Raw genomic sequence first — 21,888 nt, forward strand, 5'->3', positions numbered from 1 at the left:
TTGGGTAACTCTTGATGCAACTGAGAAACCACTCAGTAGTCTTTAATTCTCCAATGCTTCCCTTGCATTTTTTTTTGATGGGGGGCCTAACGAGGGATTGAACCCAGGGGTGTTTGACCACTGAGCCACATATCCAGCACCCCCTTCTTTTTTTAAAGACAGGGCCTCACTAAGTTGCTGAGGTTGGCTTTGAACTTGTGATCCTCCTGCCTCAGCCTCCGGAGTCTTTGGAATTCAGGTGTGTACCACCACACTTGGTATCCGCTTGCATTTTACCACATCTCAAAAAAGAAAGACCAGCTTTGCTTTAAATGGTTTTATTAAAAATGGTACCAATTGATGAAGGAAAAAGATATACACACAAACACATATATGCATGTGAAGAACAGAAAGTCAGATGCTCTGTACAAGTTAAAAAATAACAGGTACCCCTCTCTTTTCCCCTCCTCAGAGCAGAGTGCCCAGACCCCAGGGCAACTACCTGGGGATGAATAAAATGCTACATCTCACTGGGTCTCCCCCTGACAGTCCCTGTGGATCCAGGGATGGGGTGGACCCCTAGGCAATGCTCCCAGATTGGGGAAAGGCACTGTCATCTGCACACTGAAAGGGGTGCCAGCTGGGGCCCAACATATGCACAGCACCTTTGGAGGAGGCTGGCCCAGCTATGGGGAACTCGGCTTTCTCTGGGGTTCTCTCAAGGCTCAGTCCCCAGGGTAACCCCAGGGAGCTTTGAAGGTTGATGAGTTAACTCCTTCCTGCCAGGTATCTGGCCAGAATGGCCTGCCTCCAAGGGTCCTCATCTTTACACAGAGTAGAGACTCTGCAGCTTTCTCCAGCCAGGGCTGGCTGCAATAGCACTAATTTGCAGAAGCCCAGAAGAGCTGCAGTGACTGAGGACTTGTGCTACTCTGCATTCTCCCTTCCTTGCCTCCCCATCAAGCCCCCAGAAAAGCTCTCATTGGGGTAGTGTGTTCCTTGCTGGTTAGAACAGTGATCGTGGCTTCGTTTTCTCAAAAGCTTTAGGCTGACAGGGTCCCTGGCTGGATCATCCTAAATGACCCCCTCCTTGTCATGCCCTGGCACCAGCTGAAATGCCAGAGGCAGCAAGACAGGTCAGCCCTCCAAATAACCTTGTCTTGTAGCTCTGGCTATCAACCCGCTCCCCTGGGGCCGGGGCGAGGGATGTCACTGAGAGGTGATCTTTCTACCTCAGATGGAGCAAGAAAAGGCAACCAGGGGCAGCTCTGCAGCGGCCCAGTCTCTGAAGCAGGCAAGGCAGTCCAAGCTGAGTCCTGCAACCTCACCCAGGGAGTTAGCGTCTGGCCTCCCCCATCTCCATCTGTGCACAGCCTTCTAGAAACTCCTCCTGGGGGTTCTGAATTAGAGGGGCTGTTTGGACCCTGAATATTAGACTTCCCTCCCTCCAAGGCATTTCCACACTGAAGAGGTTTCCAGCCCCTCTCCCGCCCCCACCCTTAGCACTCCACAAAAGTCCCACTTGCCTTCAGCCTTACAGGTCAGGACCCAGGTCGACTCTCCCTCCCTCTAAAACCTTACCCCCTCACTAGAGACTGTTAGGCTCTTGGGGTGGGGGATGGAGCCAGAGGGGCCCAGGCAAGGGGCATCTCCTAAGGCTGGACTTGGGGAATATAAAGCCAATTCTCTAGGAGAGGAAAAGAGGCCAGTCCGGGTTACTAAGCCAGCCAGCCAGGAGGAACCTATTTATATATTCCGCCCCCCCTCAGGGGCCTCCCTCATCTCACTAAGCCACATCCCCATTCTAGTTTGGGATTTTTGAGAGGCAGGGGAAATAAAAGGGGGTTTAAATTTTGCCCTGGCTGCCTAGGATAGTGAGGGCATTCCTGGCATGGCTTAGATGGAGACCACACAGTGAGACCAATGTCTGCCTGGCTTGATGTTCAGGTGGACTTGTCAAACTCGGCTCAGTTCTCAGGACAGGCCACCAGGCATCCAGCCTGGGCATGGCCAGGTCTGAAGCTGATGGTCTGGCCTCAGCACCAAGTCTGGACATTGTTTCTCTTAGCTCAGGTGGAAATCTGCCAAGAGGGGTTAAAAGCTGCAGGTGTAAATAATCCTGTGTGTGTGTGTGTGTGTGTGTGTGTGTGTGTGTGTGTGTGTACTACTCAAGCAGCCTGCCTGTCACAGCCTTGATTCAGGGGGGGAAAACAACGTATGTCCTATACATGTCACAAAACAGTATGGAGACATGCAGAGAAGGCTAGATTTCACAATGGCCAGCATGTCCTCTTATCCATTCCCTGGGCTCCTTATAAGCAGGAACCAATCTTCTTAGCAGACAAACCATGGTACACACCCTGAGAAAATGATCCTGGCCAAGAAGAGGTAATATCTCCAGATCATCTGAGCAGAACATAACAGAGGCTTATACACACAGTCATGAGGTCCCTCTCAGGACCACTGTGAGTGCATTCAGTACCTTTGTGCAAATTAGGAAAGGCACCCCTAACTCTGAGCAGATGCAGCCCCACATCAGAGCACACAGGTTAGAGAGCAGAGTATAGGCTGGATTTCAGCCTCTATCAGCTCCCTCTGCAGGTGCCCTTGCACAGTGAACAACCCGCCCAACTGTACATCCAGAAGATCAGTTGTCCTTCAACAGTACTGAGTATCTCTTCTCTGCAGAACTAGAGGAGCTTGGGCTCGTTCAGATTTGAGAGTCTACTCTGGACTCCACCAGTATTCTTGAGTTGTCATGGGGTCTTCTATGCCCAGGGAAGTCATCCTTTCTTTAGGTCTTGCTTTAACTTTAGCACCAATGTTGTCTTCTCTTACACATGCAAAAATTATAATTTAATTTCTAGGTTAACAGATTCCCTGTGTCTGCTATCAGAGCTGCCAGACCAGCTGCTTTAAATTCCCTCCATTAGTGCCACAGCAGGGAGAGAAGGGAAGAAGTTCAGAGGCAGCTGTGATCCTGCTGAGTTCCAGAGCTTGCCCTCCTGGCTTGGCTGGAAGCTGAAGGAAGACAGGAAATGTGTACCCAGCTTTGACAGTTCCACACTCTGATCACTGTCTATGACTCTAAAAGTCACTTTTCACTGACAAAGCCACTTGTCCTGGCTTTTTCCTCTATCCCACTAGGTGTGAAAAAGGAATGGGGATGAGGGGGAGGAGGTATGTTGTTTCCAAGGAAACCAAGGGGTCTGGGGCCTCTGGAGCTTTTATCTGTGGGATGGCTGCCACATTTCCCAGCCCCACTGAAAACCTGCCCCTTTTTGTGCCACAGTGCTGATATTTGATGGAATACAGTCCAGTTGGCAGGGTCTTTGGAAAACAGAGCTGACAAAGGCACAGGCCGCTGGGCACAGCAAGTTGACTGGTTGCTGGGCCCATCTGTGGCTGACACCCAGGCAGTAGAAGTAGCAGTGGTTCTGTGCCTCAGGACCAATCCTGGAGCCTCCAAGTAGGATCAAATCAGATCTGAGGTCAAAATGCTTGGTTCATTCTGCAGCACCTTCAAGGAGTCCTTGGAGAAGCTCAACCCTCCCTGAGTCTGATGGAGGGGACAAGTTCTGGGGCAAGAATCCCTGAGTCCTCAGGGTGGACACTGGCTGGGCCCAATAAGAACCCAGATGTGGAGCCGGCTGGCTGGACTAGTGACATTGCCGTCCATAGCTGGAAAGGCCCTGGCCAAGGCCCTGTTGGGTTAGAACAGTATGACCATGAGGAACAAGGCTCCCATGCATGATGGAAGGCTGATAGGTTGGTGGAACTGGAGGTCTAATCTAGCGTCCTACTTCTTAACTGAGTTCCTGGAGAATAGTCCACTAACTGGTCATCTCTGATAACTCTGAGTGAAGAATCTACTTGTCAGAGCCCTTGGGAGTTCCCAGCATCACAGACACACGAGCCTCTCCATCAACAGTGTTTGACAAAGGTCCCCATTCAAGGTCAAGGCCCTGAATAGGGACAGAAGGTCCGGATGGGGTATGTCATATGTACACATAGAGGAAAAACTTAAAAATAACAAAAACAACTTCACAAGACACAGTGTCGGTCCTTCCCGACGTCCTTCTGCTCCAGACTGCATTCCTGGTGCCCCATGCGAAGCAGGCAGCCCAGCCTCACCTAGGACCTGCCCGGTCCCTGTTCTCATCTCCATTTAAGGCCAGGTTGTGCAGGAAGAGGAGAATCTGCCACCACACACGATTTCGGTTCTGCTGGTGCTGAAAGGGGGAAAAAAAAATCACCATAACTGCCAAACACCACCTAGACCATTTCCAATAAAAGTTCAGATCTCCATGCCTCAGGGCCGCACTTTAATCCCAACAGTCCAGCAAACTGGAGGAAGAGCGGGGGCGGGGGGGGGGGTGGACAGACTGGGGATGAGGAGGAGATGGTTGGGTTCTCCAAAAACAATTACAGTTTTAACATTCAAAAGAAAATACTGGCTCTATGTGCACTGTGCACAAGAGGATTAGACTCTTTCCCCTGCTTGCAGGATTTTCCAGAGTTTAGCCAAGTGCTGCTTTTAATCAGTTTGGCTCTTGAGCCCCCAAAACCTCAGCTGCATGAACAACAAACTTGCTTCAGAGAGAAAGAGAAGAAGTGCCCCCCCACCCCTACTCTAAAGTAACACAGAGAACAAGGGGAGAAAGAAGGGGGGGAGCCTCCATCTGCAAGTGATTTGACACTGTGAAGGTCAAAGGGTTAATCTTCAATTTAAACCACACTGCTGAGGCAGCAAAAATCTGATTTCATCCAGTGCAAACACACACACACACACAGACACACACTTGTGTGTCCGCCCTCTCCCCCTTCCCAGCATCTCCAGCTCCGTGCTGCCCTTTTTATAGCTGCTCTTGACAGTAAGCCATAAATAATCCCTCTTGGAGCGCTTTCCTACTGACTGGAGCCAATTAAACGTTAAGCAAGAACATACTTGAAAACAAAACAAAAACAAAGAATGCACACCACGCTCTGGAGGTTATCCCAGGTCCTACTGTCAGGCTGAGAAGTTGGGGGCAAAGTTCAAGGGTCAGTGGCTCACAGGTTTGTGGCTAGTGTCCTATCCATACAGGTACCACTTCCCAGGGGCCAGCAGAGGCCCAGAGGGGATAAGGGGGGTGCTGGAAGAGGCAGTCTTTGTTCTCTCCTTGTCTACCAGGGGAGGAGGACCGGGCTGGGGCCTCTCCACAGGGTTCTCAGTGGACAGGGGAATAAAAACGTAATATGCAGAAAGGGGCCAGCACAGGCTGGCCTTAGATTCCTTAGATGACCCAGTCTGCAAGCAAGTTTATGTGAAGAGTCCAGGGGAGCTGGAGCCCTCTCTTAGACAGTCTTTAGCCACAACTACCACTGGTCCCCATCAGGCAATTTCTGGTCAGATGAGAAAAAGATAGAAGAAGCCAATGTGATAACTGGAACGTTGAGCCCAGGTTTCCCAGACTCCCAGAGTCTGAAGTTATGTCCAGTCCCAGTCTCCCTGATCTTTCCCCAGGGAACCATGAAGAGGCTTCCCTTCTCCCTGCTTAGACTCATATAAAAGTGGTGTCCACTGAGGCTGACCTCAGGGCTCTGACAACCCAGGTGAACAGAGAACACCTCACATCCATGGCTAGAACATTCCTCTTTCCCCTGCAGAAAAGACACTGGAAAACAACCCAGCAAGTGGAGGCACAGCGCCTGCTCTCAGGGGAAGGGAAGTGGGGTGTGCCACAGAGAGGCCTGGCAGGTGGCTGGGAGACTGATAGCTTCCTCGTGTTTTGTAAACAAAGATGAGTAAAAAGAGGAAACACACCCGGCTTAACAAAATCTGGTTGGAGTAAAGCAGCGTGAAAATGGACTCAGCTGCAAACCTGGAACTCGGGCCTATAGCAGCTGGGCAGAGGACCCCTTCCTCCTGTATCCCCTCCCCAGCTGCTGCTCAGGACAGGTGCAAAGGTCATGTGGTGGAACAGAAGGAGAATCCAGGAAAAGACAGATCCCTGGAGAGGCCAGTCTGCTGGCATTCTTGCTCCTCAGGTGCCTGTTTGAAAAGGCTGAGTAGCAGTAATAACCATGACTGTAACTGTAACAGTGACATGGACTGTGTACCAGGCTTTGCGCTGAGTGCTCTACATCCCTGCTTCTCAAAGTGTGGTTCATGGTTGGCCACGATGGTGCACGCCTGTAGTTCTAAGTGACTCAGGAGGCAGAGACAGAAGAATCCCAAAGTCAAGGCCAGCCTTAGCAATTTAGCAAGACTCTGTCTCCAAATAAAAAACAGAAAAGAGCTGGGGGTAGCTTGGTGATAGAGCACTCCAGATTCAATTCCCAGTACCAAAAAAAAAAAAAAAAAAAAAAAACCATGGTCCATGGGCCAGCAACCTTGGTAATATCTGGGAGCTTACTAGAACAGGCCCGCTGGATCAGAATGTGCATTTTTTCCCCCTGTGGTGCTGGGGATTGAACCCAGGGCCTTGTATACATGCAAGGCAAGCACTCTACCAACTGAGCTATATCCCCAACCCCAGAATGTGCATTTTAAACAAGATACCCACGCATTCTGAGGCATACTTTCGTATGAGAAACACTCCTCTGTACACATCTGGTCCTATAAAGACCTGATGAAACTGGTATATATTACCAACCATTACAGATGAGATAACCAGAGAGTTAGGTATCTTAAACACGCCATACCTACTAAATAATAGGGACAGGATTGAATCTAGACCATCCATCACTAGAGCAATATCCCTACCTATTATCACTCTGCTCCAAGTGCCATCATCTATCTTACACCAAAGCAGATCTTCTATCCTTTCCTTTACTGGATCATCTCAAAACAGCTGAATAGCCAAGGGAAAGAGATTTGAGGTCTGGACAAATCCCATCTCTGTGTGCCTCAGTTTCTCCCATATTCCACTAATGGAGGCCACCTGCTACATGATAACTTCCTGGGTCTTCATGTCTCTGGGGATGAGAAAGGCAACACCCTTACCCCCATCCTTTGAAGGAGTTTGGAGAACCAGAAGCAACTGTGGGCCAGTAAGTGCTGTAATACAGTAGGCTGAAGTTTGTGGGGACACTAGAAGATGCAGACGTAGGAGTTGGCCACGCAGGCCAGCCTTTGGGAAGAACTTGCTTCTATGCCTCCACCTGTGACAGTCCTCAGGCCAGGAATCAGAGGGCCTTGCTTTAAGCTGTTACCTCCCACTGACTATTTGTTAGAACTCACTTGATTCAAAAGGAAACTGCAGGTATCCTGTAAGATTCATGGTTTCCAAACTCACAAACCAGCTGAGGTACTATTATAGGTCCTACCCAGACCACCAGGGTCACTCTCCAGGAAAGGGGCCCAGTGATTTGTACATTGAACAAGCTCCCTGAGTGACATTTTAAAAATCAGAAGTAATGCCAGTTGCGGTGGCACACATCTGTAATACCAGGAACTGAGGATGCAGGAGGATCACAAGTTTGAGGCCAGCCTGGACAACTTAGCGAGATCTTCAGCAACTTAGCAAGACCCTGTTTCAAAATAAAAAACACAAAGGCCTGGGGATGTAGCTCTGTGGTAAAGTGACCCTGGGTTCAATCTCCAAGACCAAAAAAATTAAAAATTAAAAACAAAACAAAAAAAGAAGTAACATTCATTGCATATTTTAATCATAAAAGCAATATGTGCTGATTGTAGAAAAATTTAAAAATATTGAAAATTGCAGAGGGGGAGTTAAAATTGCTTATAATCCTACAGCCTAGAAGAAAACACTTCAAAATGGAACATCTTCTTCATTCCCTTTTAAATCTTTCCAACAAAGTAATGCCTTGCCCTAGAGACAAAGCTGGAGCTGAGTCCTATCTAGGTGGCTTTGCCAGCCAGGCCACAGTCAAGTCTTTGGAAACCACCAAGGTGCTTTCCAACGTTAAGGAATTTGTCATCATGATTACCTTCAGGATTATAATGCAGAGTGCCAATGAATGGATCCTGTTGGCCTGGTAGGTCCTGGGTGGGCCTGGAGACCCAATCACAGACCCAGGAGCCTCCCTGGGCACAAGCAGTATTGTACATACCCCTCTTGGCCATCTCCTGCCACAGAGCAGCCCCCCAAAGGAAACCAAGCTGCCTCGCACCAAGAGAATCAAAGAATGCGCTGATGACAAAGAACAACAATTAATAAAATATTTTTTAAAAGTTGAACAAAAGAACCTGATTAGAAAGAAAATAAAAAGGACTTGAAGGGAGGCCAGAGAGAAAAACAGTAAGGAGGAAGGAAATCAGCCTTCACCTAACAGGATGAAGGATACAAAGATACCAAAACACCAGAGAGAATGAGTCCTTCCAGAGGAGGTCGTGGAGAAGAAGGGAGAAGGAAGGGGGAACCAGGAAAGAGTGTGCTCAGCTTCTGATTCGGGTATGTGGCATGGTGCCCAGCACACAATCTGAGATCAATGAGGACAAACACCTGGAGTAAGGTCTGGATCTTTCACATCAGCATGAGTGCCCCTCACAGAAGGGGGTTCCCAGAATGCACAGTCAGGATGGCCCAGAGGCAGGAGGCTGGGGGTAGGGGACAGAAAGCTTCCTCTGAGTCCTCAAAACTCACACAGAGCCTAACACCAAGGCATAGAGGGAAAGAATAGAAAGAATACCCCTGGGAAGAGGCCAATCATGGGGGATAAAATAGTTGTCCTCAAGCCAGGTATGGCAGTACACACCTGCAATTCCAACTACCCAGGAGACTGAAGCAGTAGCATCCGCAAGTTGGAGGTCAGCCTGGGAAACTTAGGGAGACCCTTTCTCAAGGTAAAAAGGGCTGAGGATGTGGTTTGAATAGCTTGTGAGAGGTCTTGGGTTCCATCTCCAGTACCACTCACATACAAAATGTCTTTTCCTCAGCTAAGAGAGCCTAAGCAGGTACCAGGGACCCACAGGTCTTCTCTGGCTCAGCCTCGCTTTCCTGCTGTGGTCAGGGGATGTAGGCATCCATTGACAAGTGTTTAAATCCTTAGTGTGTACAAAGCACTACAACCTAACACTCCATCTCTCACCCCATATAGTGGGTAACATGGAGGACACATTGTAGGTACTCAACAGGCGCCTGCTGCACAGACTGCAGAAGAGTCAGCCCTGCAGGATAACGCATTTGTGTGAGGCCAGGAACAACTGATGTCTGGCCAGGTCAAAAGATGCATTTTATATGATAGCCATGGCCTCTCCCCTGGTAGAGGCCCACTAGTAAAAGGGTTAAGGGGGAAAAAAAAGAGTTGGCTGTGGTATCTGACAAGGTTGGATTACACAAATCAACCTCTGTTCATCCCACACGGTCTGCACATTTAGCACAAAGTGTGTTCCAGGGCCTCCCTGGATAAGAATCTTCTTTTGCCTCTCCCATTCAGATCCAATTCACACCCTCTGGGGGCTTCATGTGTCACCGGTGTTCCAGATGCTCCAGCAGAGCTAAGTCACCCAAAGAATCAGGAAAAAGCAGATCCAAGCTGCACACCGTTTAAAAAGGACCTTACACACAAAATGCAAATTTACCAAACAGCAAATTATACCATCTTAGGACAAGAGTGCTTTCCTATCTTCTCATTTGATCCCCACAAGGATCTGGGACATAGGAAGGGAAGGCAGTATGGACCCCATATTACAGATGGATAAGAAAAGGCTCCAAAAGTCACCCCACATGGGTTAAGTAAGTTATTCAAACCCCTGGCTTCTGACTCCAAAACCATGCTCTTTTGCTAAAATACTCCACCTATTTATTCACATCATGAATACAGTATTTCCTTTTCAAGGAGAATCACTCCTGAATTGCTCCCCTGGTATGTTTAAAGACATCCTTTCCAGACCATTAACTATTTAGAAAGGATGCTGTAGACCAGAAAAAAATAAACCTCTCAGAGGCAGAGCTAGCTGAAGATCAAACAGAAATAAAGCAAGACTGGTATAAAATCAGAACTTCAGACTGTGTTCTGAAACCACCCTCATTTTCTTCAAAATGCAGAACTGTACACACTCTACTTCACAAGGGGATCTGCACTCTATGAAGTCAAGTTTTCCTACCTCTTCCCTTTCCCCTGTCACACCCGAAATCCCTCCAGATCAAGGCTGAAGGAAAGAGCCTTGTAGCTGATAACAGGAACAGGATCAGGGCAACTCTGGGAAAATTCCACTTGGGAGAAGTTGGGAAGATGTTTTTGTTCAGTCTAGCAGGCTTTGATCAAGCACCCAACTGAGCTAGAGCTATGAGGGATCCAGATGATTCAGATATAAACCTCATTCTCAATTATTTTACAATCAGATGGGGAAGAAAGCAAGAACACAGAACTAAGTATTATCTGAGGGAGGATGGCTTGGGGCAATAAATGAGAGCTCCATTGTATTCTTGCTTCCTGGCAAGTCTGCTGAGAAGCAGGTATGGGGAGATGGGAATATCATGGTTGTAGAATCAATCAAGTCTGTATGGGTCCTGGCTCTGCCACTTACGGGGTAACTTAGGCATGCTACTTCACTTCTCTGAGTCTCAGTTTCCTATAAAACAGGAATAAGGGGCTCTAGTGATTATGGAGAAAATGTTAAATTAAGCCCTGGGTAGAGTGCCTTTTCCTGGTGAGCACAAGGAAAACCTGGTATCCACTTTATCTTGCCAGGCACTTCCCTGGACACACTTTGCTCACAGGGCCAGCCTCAGGAGCACCACCCTGAACAGACTGATGAAATCCTGGGGAAATCCAGAACTTACCACTTGGAATGGCCACAGTAGCCAGAGGCAATTAGGCTCTGAATCCCAGGCTGCCACGCTGAGCCAGGACTTCTGACAACCAGGGGGAAACCTGTGGGCCCAGGGGGCCCTCTGCTCCAGACTGCCTCTGACCTAGACACCCAAGTAACTAGCAATGTGGCAAAATGGAAGAGGAATAAAACACTCCTTGCCAAGAGCTTCCTCAGCCCAGCCAGCAGTGCTAACAAGATGTTGAAGCCACCATCCCAATGTCAATCATTTCTCCAAGGAAGAAAGGGCAACCTGGGGGCCCTGCTCTCAGTTGCAGACAGAAGGGCTTTCTACAGCATTACTGGAGTGGTCTGGCTCCAGCTATTGGGAGATGAGGGAAGGGTGGGGGGCAGCACTGTGCTGCACCACTCCAGTCCCCAGACCCTTGTTCTATACCTCCACAGCCTAGACGTAGGAAGTACTGAGACCCTTACCCAGTTTCCCCCAGAACTGCTTTGTATTTTGTTTCCCTCAGTCTCAGAGCAGCTCCATCAGAAGACTGGGCAACTTTAGGAGGAATAAGAGTTCAGGAGGAAAGTGTTTTGTGTCTTGGAACAGTGTTGTGTGCCCTGGTCAAAAAGGAGGGCAAACTGACTACCAAGTTGAGGCCTTGGCAGCTGGCTGTTCTCATCCCGTCTGGGGTCAGTTCTCTAGACAGGACAAGGCAAACTGGTGGGGATAAAGGTTGGAACCCTCCCCTCAGCACACATGCTGACTGTTCTTGTGCTGGTCATGGAACATGCCCTCTTGGCTGCCAGACTTGGATCAACCCTATCCCCACTGTCTGCCTTGGTGGGCAGAGAGGGATGAACTGTCCGGAACTACAAGGCCCTTCTCCTGGAAGGGAGAGCAGTCAGGTGCAGAGTGTGTGGGGAACTCAGCCTCTAGTCTGCCACGCTGATGACTCAGAAGCTAAATATAGCAAGTGATATAAACAGAGCCAGCCACAGAGCAAACAGGGCCCCCAAGCCCCGGCAGCAGCTCTCACGCACGCCTGCTCTCCATAACCCTGCCCCAGCCTCACTGTACCTCAGCACTGTCCAGGATAGACCTCGCATTCCTGAGACTGGTGTCCTAGGGGCACTTCTTACTAGAGTAAAAAGGGCAAATTTCTGGGGATCCTGCCCAGGACTGTCCCATCTAGAGCCCCAGCAACCTCTTTAGCCACGGACCTGACCTCCATAAAATCACTTACCAACATGGAGAACATCCAGTCAGGGGCGCCCTGAACAAAGAATGAAGGTTGCTAGGCAGAGATGCGGCCAGTTAATGAACCATACAAACACCAACTTGGGTAACAACATCCAAGACAGCTTCCAAGAACTATAAAGCCAGGTCCAAGTAAAACTCCCAAACTCATCTTTTAACATATTTCTAAGAGTTCAATTTGTCTATTCTTTAATAGTTTTTTTGTTGTTGTTGTTGCTTGAAGTGCTGGGGACTGAACTAGGACCTTACACATGCTAGGCAGGTGCTTTACCAAATGAGCTATATCCCCAGCCCTAGTCATTTGCATTTCAGTTCCCAAAGACCTTTCACAGCAACTCTGCAAGGTAAGCATTGGCACCGGAGGTTTGGAGGGGTTAAGTGATTTGCCTGTTAAGACAGAATGTTTAAGTGGCAAAGCTGGGATTTTAGCCCAGATCTAGCCCTGCCTACAAGTCCTGGATCCTTCCTGTGATATCACAACTGAAGATGGTTTCAACTGAGTGGCTGAAAGTTTTCTTGGATTTCATTTTCCAAAAAGTCTAATTACTATTTGGGGAATTTCCGAATCTAATTTTTCTGAATGGAGCCACTCCTGGTCCAAGTGAAAAAGTCATTTCCAGTCTGAAGAATTCCAATCCTCTTGTAGCTTTACTCACTCACTGACCTAACTCAGTTACTTTTTCAAGGATTCATGTCCTCTTAACATTGCCCAGAAATATCATCACAGATTTCAAGATGGGGCACTAGGACAGGAAACTTTCCCAAAGGGAGGGAAATCAGTTCCTGTCTCTCTCTCTAGACCCATGCTGGAGATCACAGGATGAAGAATGAAAAGAAACTGAGGCTCAGACTTTCTAGTCAGGGAAGTCTGTTGAGCTCTTAGGAAGGAAATCTCTGCCTCCTTCTTCCATGCAAAAACTGGATGGACATGGGAACACTCAGATACCACCTTCACAAAACCCAGGTGGAAGTTCCTTGCTGTCAGCAAAACTCCAGAAATCCCTATTGTAGCCTGTCAGCCCAAGAGGAACAAATTGAGGAACCTTCCCTCCTGATGCAGCTAAAGGAAGCAGGACATGTGGCAAAACTAGAAAATGTTGATCTCCACACATATTGTCTCTAACTCTCTCACTGCTTCGGAAACCCTAAGAGATTTTTGCCTCTAGATTCTTCTTGTAGGTCCAGAGGAGCTACCCTGAACCAATCACTTGGGTAACCAGTCTAGCCTTCCACTATGAACACTCCTCAGGAAACATACTTAGAAGTTGCAAGGCATGTATCAACTGACACCCAGGGGAATCTTGAATCTGTTTCATCTGAGATCATGTTGATACACTCCAATTTGCTATAATACCAACCTACTTCATCAACATGCTCTCTTCCTCTGTTCCATATCTCCAAGGGAGGTTTCCCCTGGTGCAGACAAAAAAGAATAACTGGTATCTAATAACCAGAGACAAAATGGAGTTCACACTTCCTATAAGACTGATGTCCAATGGCCATTATCTGGTCCCATGACACTGTCCTAGATCTGGGGGGAAAGGAGGTGGTTGGGCTTCCTTAACCTCTTGCTGCCTGTTGGGTAACCCCTCTCAGGTCTCCAAATTCAGTCTACAACAATAGGGAATAACTCATTCTCAGAGGAAAAAGCGATGAGGCCAAGATTCATAACCAAGCAGCTTGGACACTGATTTCTCTGGATAGGGCAGGTGGAGGGAGTGGTGTTGAGGGAGGGCAGCTCTGCTCAGGGATCAGCTTGGCAGGTAGAGGGGGAAATGAACTGTGAACCAAAAAGAATGAAGGTAGGGAGTGATCAGGATTATAGACAGAAAGAAACAAGCAATTCAAGGATATCTACTATGTGCCCCAAACTTTCATAGGTGTTTTCTCACTTAATCTTCAATAAAATTCTGTGATTTTAGCTCTAATTCACAGAAAAGGAAATTGGTTCAGCAAGGCCAGTGACTTCCTGAAGGCTAGTAGATGGCAGAGCTGTTATTTAAACCGGGCCTTCTGACTTTGTACCTGAAGCCTAGAGAGTTAATCTTCAACAACTGGCTTCCCCGTGCCTCAGTGTCTCTGCCTGCAAAAATGAGGAAAGGAAATAGGGGAAAAAAGATAAAGGATCAAAATGTAAGAGTAATAACGATACTTTCTAGATATGATATATCATATCATAGTTTTCAAAAGAATCAAGTTCAGAAAATGATTAACTTAAAAGGGCCCAGCTGCTAAAAGGTCTCAGAGTGCTAGTGCTCCACCTGCCTGTGGCTATCACCCCAGTCCTTAGTGGGAAGGAGAGGGTTAAAAGTAAGAGGACCTGGGAGAATTCTCCTAGGAGAAGACAAAAAGCCTATTTCTTTGTAATGGAAAATTGGGGGAAACCAGGTCTTTGGCCTAGAAAAGCCTTACTGTCCAGTCTTGAGGCTCAGACTTTCTGGCCAAGGGAGCTCACAGAAATACAGACTATGAGGAACTTGAGAGCCAGTGTGAGGCGAGGTACAGGGCAGGGGAAACCCTCATACAGTTCTTCACCCATTTTCCTTCTCCTCAGCTGGGATGGTTCTGGCTGAGAGGACAGCACTCTCTCTGGAACTGACCTGCACCTTCAAAGAAGCAGCCCTGAACTGGGAGAAACAATGCCAGCAAAAAGCAGGGTCAGACCTCAGGATAAGGGCCTCCTTTTCCTACACCAGGGTCCAGCTGGGTAAGAGAGACCTACCAGCCTGCTCCTAAGGTTATCAGGGCTCACCAGTGTACTGTTGAAAGAGGTCAGATTACTGTGAATCACATGAGCTGCCTTCCAGATGTCCATGGCCACTGTATCCTCCTACCCACACTGGTACCAGGACCAGAAGCTATGAGCTGGGCTCAGCTTTGGGCCTGTACAACCAGGGTGGAGTGAATGGGCAGGAAAGAGGCCAAGAGACTAAAAGCAAGAATCAGAGGGAGTCCACACATAGACTGAAGGGGAAATTCTAAGCCAAGTTTCCACAAAACAATCAAAGGAGGGAATAGGGACTGGAACCTGGAACTAGGGCTAGAGGAGGTAGCCAGGCTGCCTTATAATCTAAGCACAGGGCTGCCTTTGCTTCCTGATCACTAAGGGCTGAGATAACCTACCAAGACCAAGTCTAGCCCCAAATTTCCCTCAGAACTCCTTGGCACACCTATAATCCCAGCTATTCAGGAGGCAGAAGCTGGAGGATCACACGTTCAAGGCCAGCCTAAGCAACTTAGGAAGACCCTATCTCAGAAGAAAAAAAAATTTAAGGGGTAGAAGCTGGGCATGTTGGTGAACACCTATAAATACAAGCTATTCTGGAGGTTGAGACTGATCTTCCAAGTTTGAGGTCATCCTGGGCAACTTGGCAAGACCTTGCCTTAAAATATAAAATAAAAAGGCCTGGGGAGGTGCTGGGGTTGTAGCTCAGTGGTGGAGCACTTGCCTTGCATGCGCGGGCCCTGGGTTTGATCCTCAGCTCCACATAAAAATAAATAAATAAATATAAAGATTTTTTTTTAAAGCCTGGGGGTATAGCTCAGTGGTAGTGTATGCCTGGGTTCAATCCCCAGTACCCTGTATGGCCCCCGCCAAAAATGTGTGTGTTGGATCCTTGGATGAGGCCCTGAGTTCAAACCCCAGTACCACAAGAACAAAACAAAACAAAACACCACTCCTTGGCAGAGGGCATAACTATATCTAACCCTCAATAACTTGTTCTCAAGAAACCCCCAAGTCAATTCCTTTTCCCCCTTGGGCTGCTAACGATTTGGTCCTTACTATTACCAATAATTCTTCTGGTCACCTGAAGTTACCCATCTAAACTCAGGGTCTGTCCAATCATGGTAGCTATTTATTTCCTTGATCCAGACAGACACATGGCCACAGGCATACACACACACACACACACACAGAGCCTGCTGGGACTGGACAAAGCCCCAGAGATAGGAAATGTATTCATTTACAGGTGGTGTGGCTTTGCTTCAGCAGTGGCTGTACCAACACGGATCCAGTCTGGGGCTCCTCTCTCTACCTTGGCAACCTCTCAAAAAACCAGCCTGGAGAGGAAGGGTTAAGTGCCTGGGGACCCAGTGCAGACAGAGGCTGTTGAGCAGGGCAGCCTCCAGTCCATGGCACGGAGGGTTCTTCCAGCACGAGCCTGCCAGCCGCCGCCTTTGTTGATGGACTCTGCCACATGCTCGGCTGACACGCGATGCTCCGCCCTGGCGGGGCTGGTGCCAGGCTGCCGGCCAAGCACCCGGCAAAGCGCGCCCGGCCGGCGGCCAGTCTGGGGAGACTCTCCGAGGTACACTCTCCAGAGTCCCAGGCCCGGGTTCCCAGACACAGACAGTGAGGAGTGGCTCCCCAGCTGGAAAGTGTCAGGTTTCAACCGGTTCCACTGCTTTCCCCCACTCAGGCCCCATCCCCTGGCCTGATTACCCGTTTCCCTCTGTACCTCAGCCAGGCACACACACAGCCCCCCCCCCAACTGCCCAGTTTCACTGCAGCACCCTGAAAATCTTTCCCTCAGGTCTATAAGAGACAAGCCCCCAACCCTCCCTGGAGAAGAGATAGTCTATCAAGTCACAGTGCAGAAAGCCATCCCATTGGCATGGATAGATCACAGCATCTCTCTGCTCTTCTGGATCATGCAAGAGCTGAGAGTATGCAGATAAACCAAATTAGGGCTCAGAGATGAGGGCAAGAGTGCTCATCCAGTCAGGCTCACCCAGTTCATAGGAATGACAATGGCTAAGGCCAAAACTCTGGAACATATCCTCCAGGCCTGGCAAAGACCAAGTTCCTGACAAGAGAACAGAGGCAGGCACTGGCCCCCAGCCCCAGTAGACTCATGCCCCCTCCCCATCCCCCATGCCTACTTGCTGCATATGAAGCCGGTGGAACTGGTCTGCAATGCACTGAAGTTTTCGGGCGATCTGTACCTCTGCTCGATGTTGCCACTGACCTTCAGGGGGCTGCTCTCCAAGGGGCAAGCCTGCAGGGAAACTAGCAGGGAGAGGAAGCCGGTAGCCAGCATTGCCTGCAAAGAGAGAGGACCCACATCTCAGCATTCTCCAGTACTATCGCATCCTCCCCAAGCCTGCCCTTTCTGGCCGAGACTTGGGCTGAGGGTAAACCCTAGAATGAGAATAGAGAAGAACTGCCTGCCTTTATCAGGGAACTCTGCCAAGCTTGGACAGCCTGCCTTGCCTGCTGCCCAAGCACAGAAAAGTGACACAGAGGATAGGGGTATAGTTCAGTGGTCCTTAGCTCATGGAGGCTCTGGTTCAATCCACTGCATGCACACACACACAATATGTTGATGCCAGGAGAAGAAAAACGAACGGTCCCAATCTTCTCTTTAGTTCTCCACTTCCTGTAAATGCCATGACATAGGGCAGGGTGGTAGTGTGTGTGAATGAACATGCCAACCTTCTGTCCTTATTTATCAAGCTACACTTGACCACAATTCATTAGTCATAGTAGCAGGTTGAAGCTCTTCAGAGCTCCTGGGCTGAACAAACCAAGATACACAGAGAAGAAAAAAAAACAAAAAGTATTTTGCTTTTTTTCTTGATTTTTTTAGCATAGTGGAAGAAAGCTCAGCTCAATACCTATAGCAGTGGGTGGTGACACAAAAGTGAGTCAGAGAAAACTCCTGAGGCCCTCAGAAGAGCCAAGTTCCTCTCTAGAAACAGCCTCAGGAGAGCCCTCTAAGGCCAGAGCATGACACTCACCAAGTGCTGGCACTAGAGCCTCCACTAGGGGCGCCAGCCCAACTGCCTTCTCCCCCTTCTCCCTCTTCCCCAGCCACTGGCCTGATCCAACTTCTCAGGCTCCCTCCAGAACCGCTTTGCCAGAAGTGCCCTAACAGACAGTTTCTGAGAATAACTGCATAGCCTCCTTAATCTGCTTGGGCAGACACAGCAGGATGGCCTCTGAACCTTTACCCTCCCTCCAAAAACCAGTGTACTAAAAGAAGAAAAAAGACTGAATAGTAACCCTGCCCTTTTGCCAGAGAAGGGCATAGTCCTCATAAAACAAACCATTTAGGCCCACAAATGAAGGGGTCTTGTCTGATTTAGCCTTGGAAACAGCCCCTCTGCTGGCACTGAGCCCAGGCAGGCCCAACCCCTTTCTCCAGTTCCCCTCCCAAGTACAGAAAGTCCTAAGTGACAACTGGAGGCCACCTTCTGCCTTCAAGAACCTTCCCCTACCACAACTGGCTGGGTTTTTTTCTTGAGTGTCAACAGCAAGTCACAGATCCCTCAAGGGCAGCATTAGCTACTTTATGGAAGGTGAATCACTGTCAGCATTTAAAAGGCTGACACTCAAGTGTATAAAATATAAAAGGAGAAAGCACAAAAGAGCCAAAAGAAGGACAAAGCAGTTTGCCTTTTGGGGAGCATGAACACAGGTGAGAAGCAATAACAAGCAGCAAGACAGAAGGTTGAAAGTCGAGGAATCAACAACCCCCACTCATCAGTTTGGGGAAGGAAATAGCAGAGGCCATGTTTGGGAAGGGAAAGTCCCCTCTTTTCCCCCAATATCTATGGGAGGAGCCCTGAGGCTAAGAGCACCTACCATAAAAGAGTCGCTGGGGTTCTTCAGTCACTCCACAAGGCAGCATGACACCCTGGCTTGGGGAGGCTGGGCTGAGGGTCTGAGTGGCCTTGTCTTCCTGGCTGGTAGGTCGAAGCCCAGGACCACAGCAGTGGGTGAGAGGGAAGAGCTGAAGCCTGCTGAGGGGGCAGTCCAGCTGGCTCTGGGCAAACAAGTCAGCAGAGAGCAAGCTCCCAGGCTGGGTCCCTGGCTCCCCATCCTCTGGCTGGAACACATCATCTTCCAGCTCCTCCACACACTGAGGCGGCTCCATCTCCTCTGTCAGGGAGCAAGGTAGTCACGTGAGATGCTGTCCCATCCAGTCCACACCTAGAAGGGCTTCCTCCCCCTTCTTCTTTTCTTGCTTCCCCTTCTCATTTGGGGGAGTTGGGCCAGATACTGATGACATGTACCACTGGTAATAAAGCATTGCCAAGAGTGACATCCACTCCCTTCATGTAGACTGCCTCAATGTTAGGGACCACCTGAGCCATTCCCCCAATCTCTTCTGACCTAGGCTGGTCACAAAGTTTGACTCTGAGGGTTTAAGCAATAGCAGAGGTAGGATCAGGTACTGGCAGCATGCAGAATGCCTGGGAAAACATACATAATACTAGTTTCCATAAGTGACTATGGGAGCATAGAAGGGGCCATGACTCACCATACAAATAGTGCTCACAACTCACACACACACAACGACTACCCTAAAGAGTAACCTCCAAGATCTCATCTTAGTCTGAGTTGAGCTCCAGGCTCAGCAGCAAAAACAAAAGCCAGCAATCCTGAGACAGGTTCCCTCCAAACCTGCTAAGTCCCGCCCAACTGCCCATCCACACAAGTCTCCACCCCCTGCTTGCACAACACAACAAACAGACTCTGCTGTGTGGTGAGAGTGTGTCCTGGGAGAGGGGATAAAGACCCAAGTTAGTCACTGCAGCTGCCCTCTCAGCTTTCCTGGAACAGAGAAGAGGTATTTGACCACCTTAGGCTGGCCTCTACGTTGGGTCCAGCCTCTGGCAAATTGTTCAGCCTCCCCCAGCTTAGTCTACTCACTAGTCTCTGCAACTTCAAATCCTCAGGAACAGCCTCCCATTCCTGCCTGTGCTGAACCTGAGATTGATGCAACGTGTCTCATAGAAGGAAGTGAAATTTGGCCCTCACTCTGTGACCTCACTCACTGCCTATACTATTTGGGTTGTTGATGTGAGTTTCTTGGTGATAAAGAAGTTCCTCTTGCTCCACCTGATGGCTCATGGAAGTCTGCCACCGAGCAGCTTGAGCTTCTGACCTAGCCCTCTACACACACACACACACACACACACACACACACACACGCTCGTGCCAGCACCTAGGGACCATGGGGCAGTCAGCAGCAACCACATGAAGGGTTGGTTAAGAGGTGGTGAGATGAAGTTTGTCCTTGTCCTTGTCTGTCACTATTAGAGTTCTGCCCCCTATCCCAGTGTCTTGCCTTTGAAGAACAAGCTTATGAGTTAGTGAAGGAATCTCAGTAGAATTCAGAAATCCTGCCTTTCCCAAGCTCAATCTCTTTAAGGTGCTTGCTCCAAACTTCCCTTTACCTCATCTAGTCCCTGAGCTACCTATGGTCCTGTCTCTGCCCTCTTCCCTAGAGATTGAGGAATGACTGCTAGAATGACAAAGCTGGTATCTTTGGACATGATTTCTCAAGGTCAGGGGTGGTGGGTGGAGAGGGTTCAGATTATCAGCAACAGGAAACAAAGTTCCCTGATGAAAGGACCTAGTGCTGTCACCTGGAAGGGGCTCCCCTCCTGCCCTCCAACTCCTCTCTGCAGGCCGGCAATCCCAACCTAAGAAGAGACTCTCCAGCGCCAATCACAAGCAGGAGTCATTGTCTTGGTGTTTCCTTTGAAGCCTATCACCTCCCCTCCCCCTTCCAGCAAAGCCCCAAAGTTCAACTCTTGCCTAGACTGGACAGTGGGGGAGGTGCAGCCAGAGGGTGTGGCTCCGCAAGCCCCCAGGGACCCCTCCCACTCTCCCCAAGAACTGCAGGTGGCTTTCCAGTCCGTGGGAGTCTCCAAAGGGGTGCTGGGCAAGGTCAAGTGTAAACTGGGAAAGAGTAAAGAGACCCTCTCGTACCTCTTTCCTGAGTACGAGTAGTGATGTCCAGATGTAGGACGAGGGCACTTCCTCAGAATACTGCTAGGGAATCTTTTATTCCTAGCAAAGGGAACTAAACCCAGTTGGAGCCATCCCAGAGCCTAAGGGCTCCAACAGGGATGCTGAACTTAGACTCCTCCTCTTCGTAGGAGAAGGCAGTAGCCAGATACCCCCAGCCTCAACAGCAGATAAAACCGCCTAACAAACGAACACACACACACACACACACACACACACACACACACACACACCTGGGTGACTCCAGGAGAGAGTCTCAGCCTCCGAGTCGTGATGCCAGGGCTCTGTGCCAGGGTCCAGCGTGATGAACACTTGGGGGCTTGGCGCCCAGACTCGATTGGGAAGGAGGGGGAAAGCCCAGCTGTTAAGGAGAGGAGCCTTCAGACTCCGCAGGGAGGTAGGACACCCCATAACTCCCTAACTACCCGAAGTCAGACCCAGAGGCTGGTCGTTCTTAGGCGCCCAGGTGTGCTTAGCAGTGCACCCAAGGATCTCCTGCTCACCTGCACCCAACTCCTTAGAGTTCCAAATGCTACCCCAAAGTTTCCACTTGGAGCAATGCGCCCAGATGTGAGTTCTGCATCTCATTCCCGCACCCTAGCGCCCCAGTTCCTCATGGTCACCCCAGTTGCCCAGAGCCCAGACCTTCCCGGGCCCCCGCGAGCAGCGAGACTCCGCTCCCACTTCCCCGAAGAGGTGCGATCCAACTCCGCCCAGCCCCCGGCCGCCCGGTCGCTCACCGGGCTCTGGCGGGAGGCGGGAGGCGGGAGGCGGGAGCCGCTGGCAGGGCCGGCGGCGGCTGCGGACTCTGGCGGGCGCCGGAGGAGGCCAATGCGCACCGCGCGGTATTGTTTCCAAAATACGCCCGCTCGGGGCATCCCGCAAACAGCTGATGAGGCCCCGCCTCCCAGCGCGTCACGCCAAACACTGGCCAATGGCGAGTGGAGCCCCAAGTCCCGGGATGGGCGGCTGCCAGGGACAGCCACAAATGTAGAAGCTTCCCTTGGAAACATTGTAAGGGGCCGAACAAATTTCTGACCGCCGCCAGAAGCGCAGTTGAAACGCCGTCGCCCTTGTGGATTCCGTTCCTAACGCAAGCTTGAGAAGCATTAGAGAGTCCCTGAGTTCTCTTAGGTGGGGTGAGGGGGCGCCAAAGTGACTTTTTGTCTTCTC

The 21,888-nt window shown here is 49.7% G+C and overlaps 1 protein-coding gene across 1 annotated transcript; it reads right to left on the reverse strand.

Annotated features, from left to right (window-relative positions):
* Window positions 1-301: 301 nt before the first annotated feature.
* On the reverse strand, window positions 302-21,593 carry Bmf (Bcl2 modifying factor). The gene is given in 6 exon segments (XM_026393505.2): window positions 302-4,211; window positions 16,836-16,996; window positions 18,541-18,837; window positions 20,949-21,029; window positions 21,032-21,070; window positions 21,470-21,593. Coding segments are annotated over 6 exon segments (804 nt in total). The 3' UTR covers window positions 302-4,109.
* Window positions 21,594-21,888: the final 295 nt, after the last annotated feature.

Source organism: Urocitellus parryii, chromosome 6, assembly GCF_045843805.1.
Source record: "Urocitellus parryii isolate mUroPar1 chromosome 6, mUroPar1.hap1, whole genome shotgun sequence".
Classification (NCBI taxonomy): domain Eukaryota; kingdom Metazoa; phylum Chordata; class Mammalia; order Rodentia; family Sciuridae; genus Urocitellus; species Urocitellus parryii.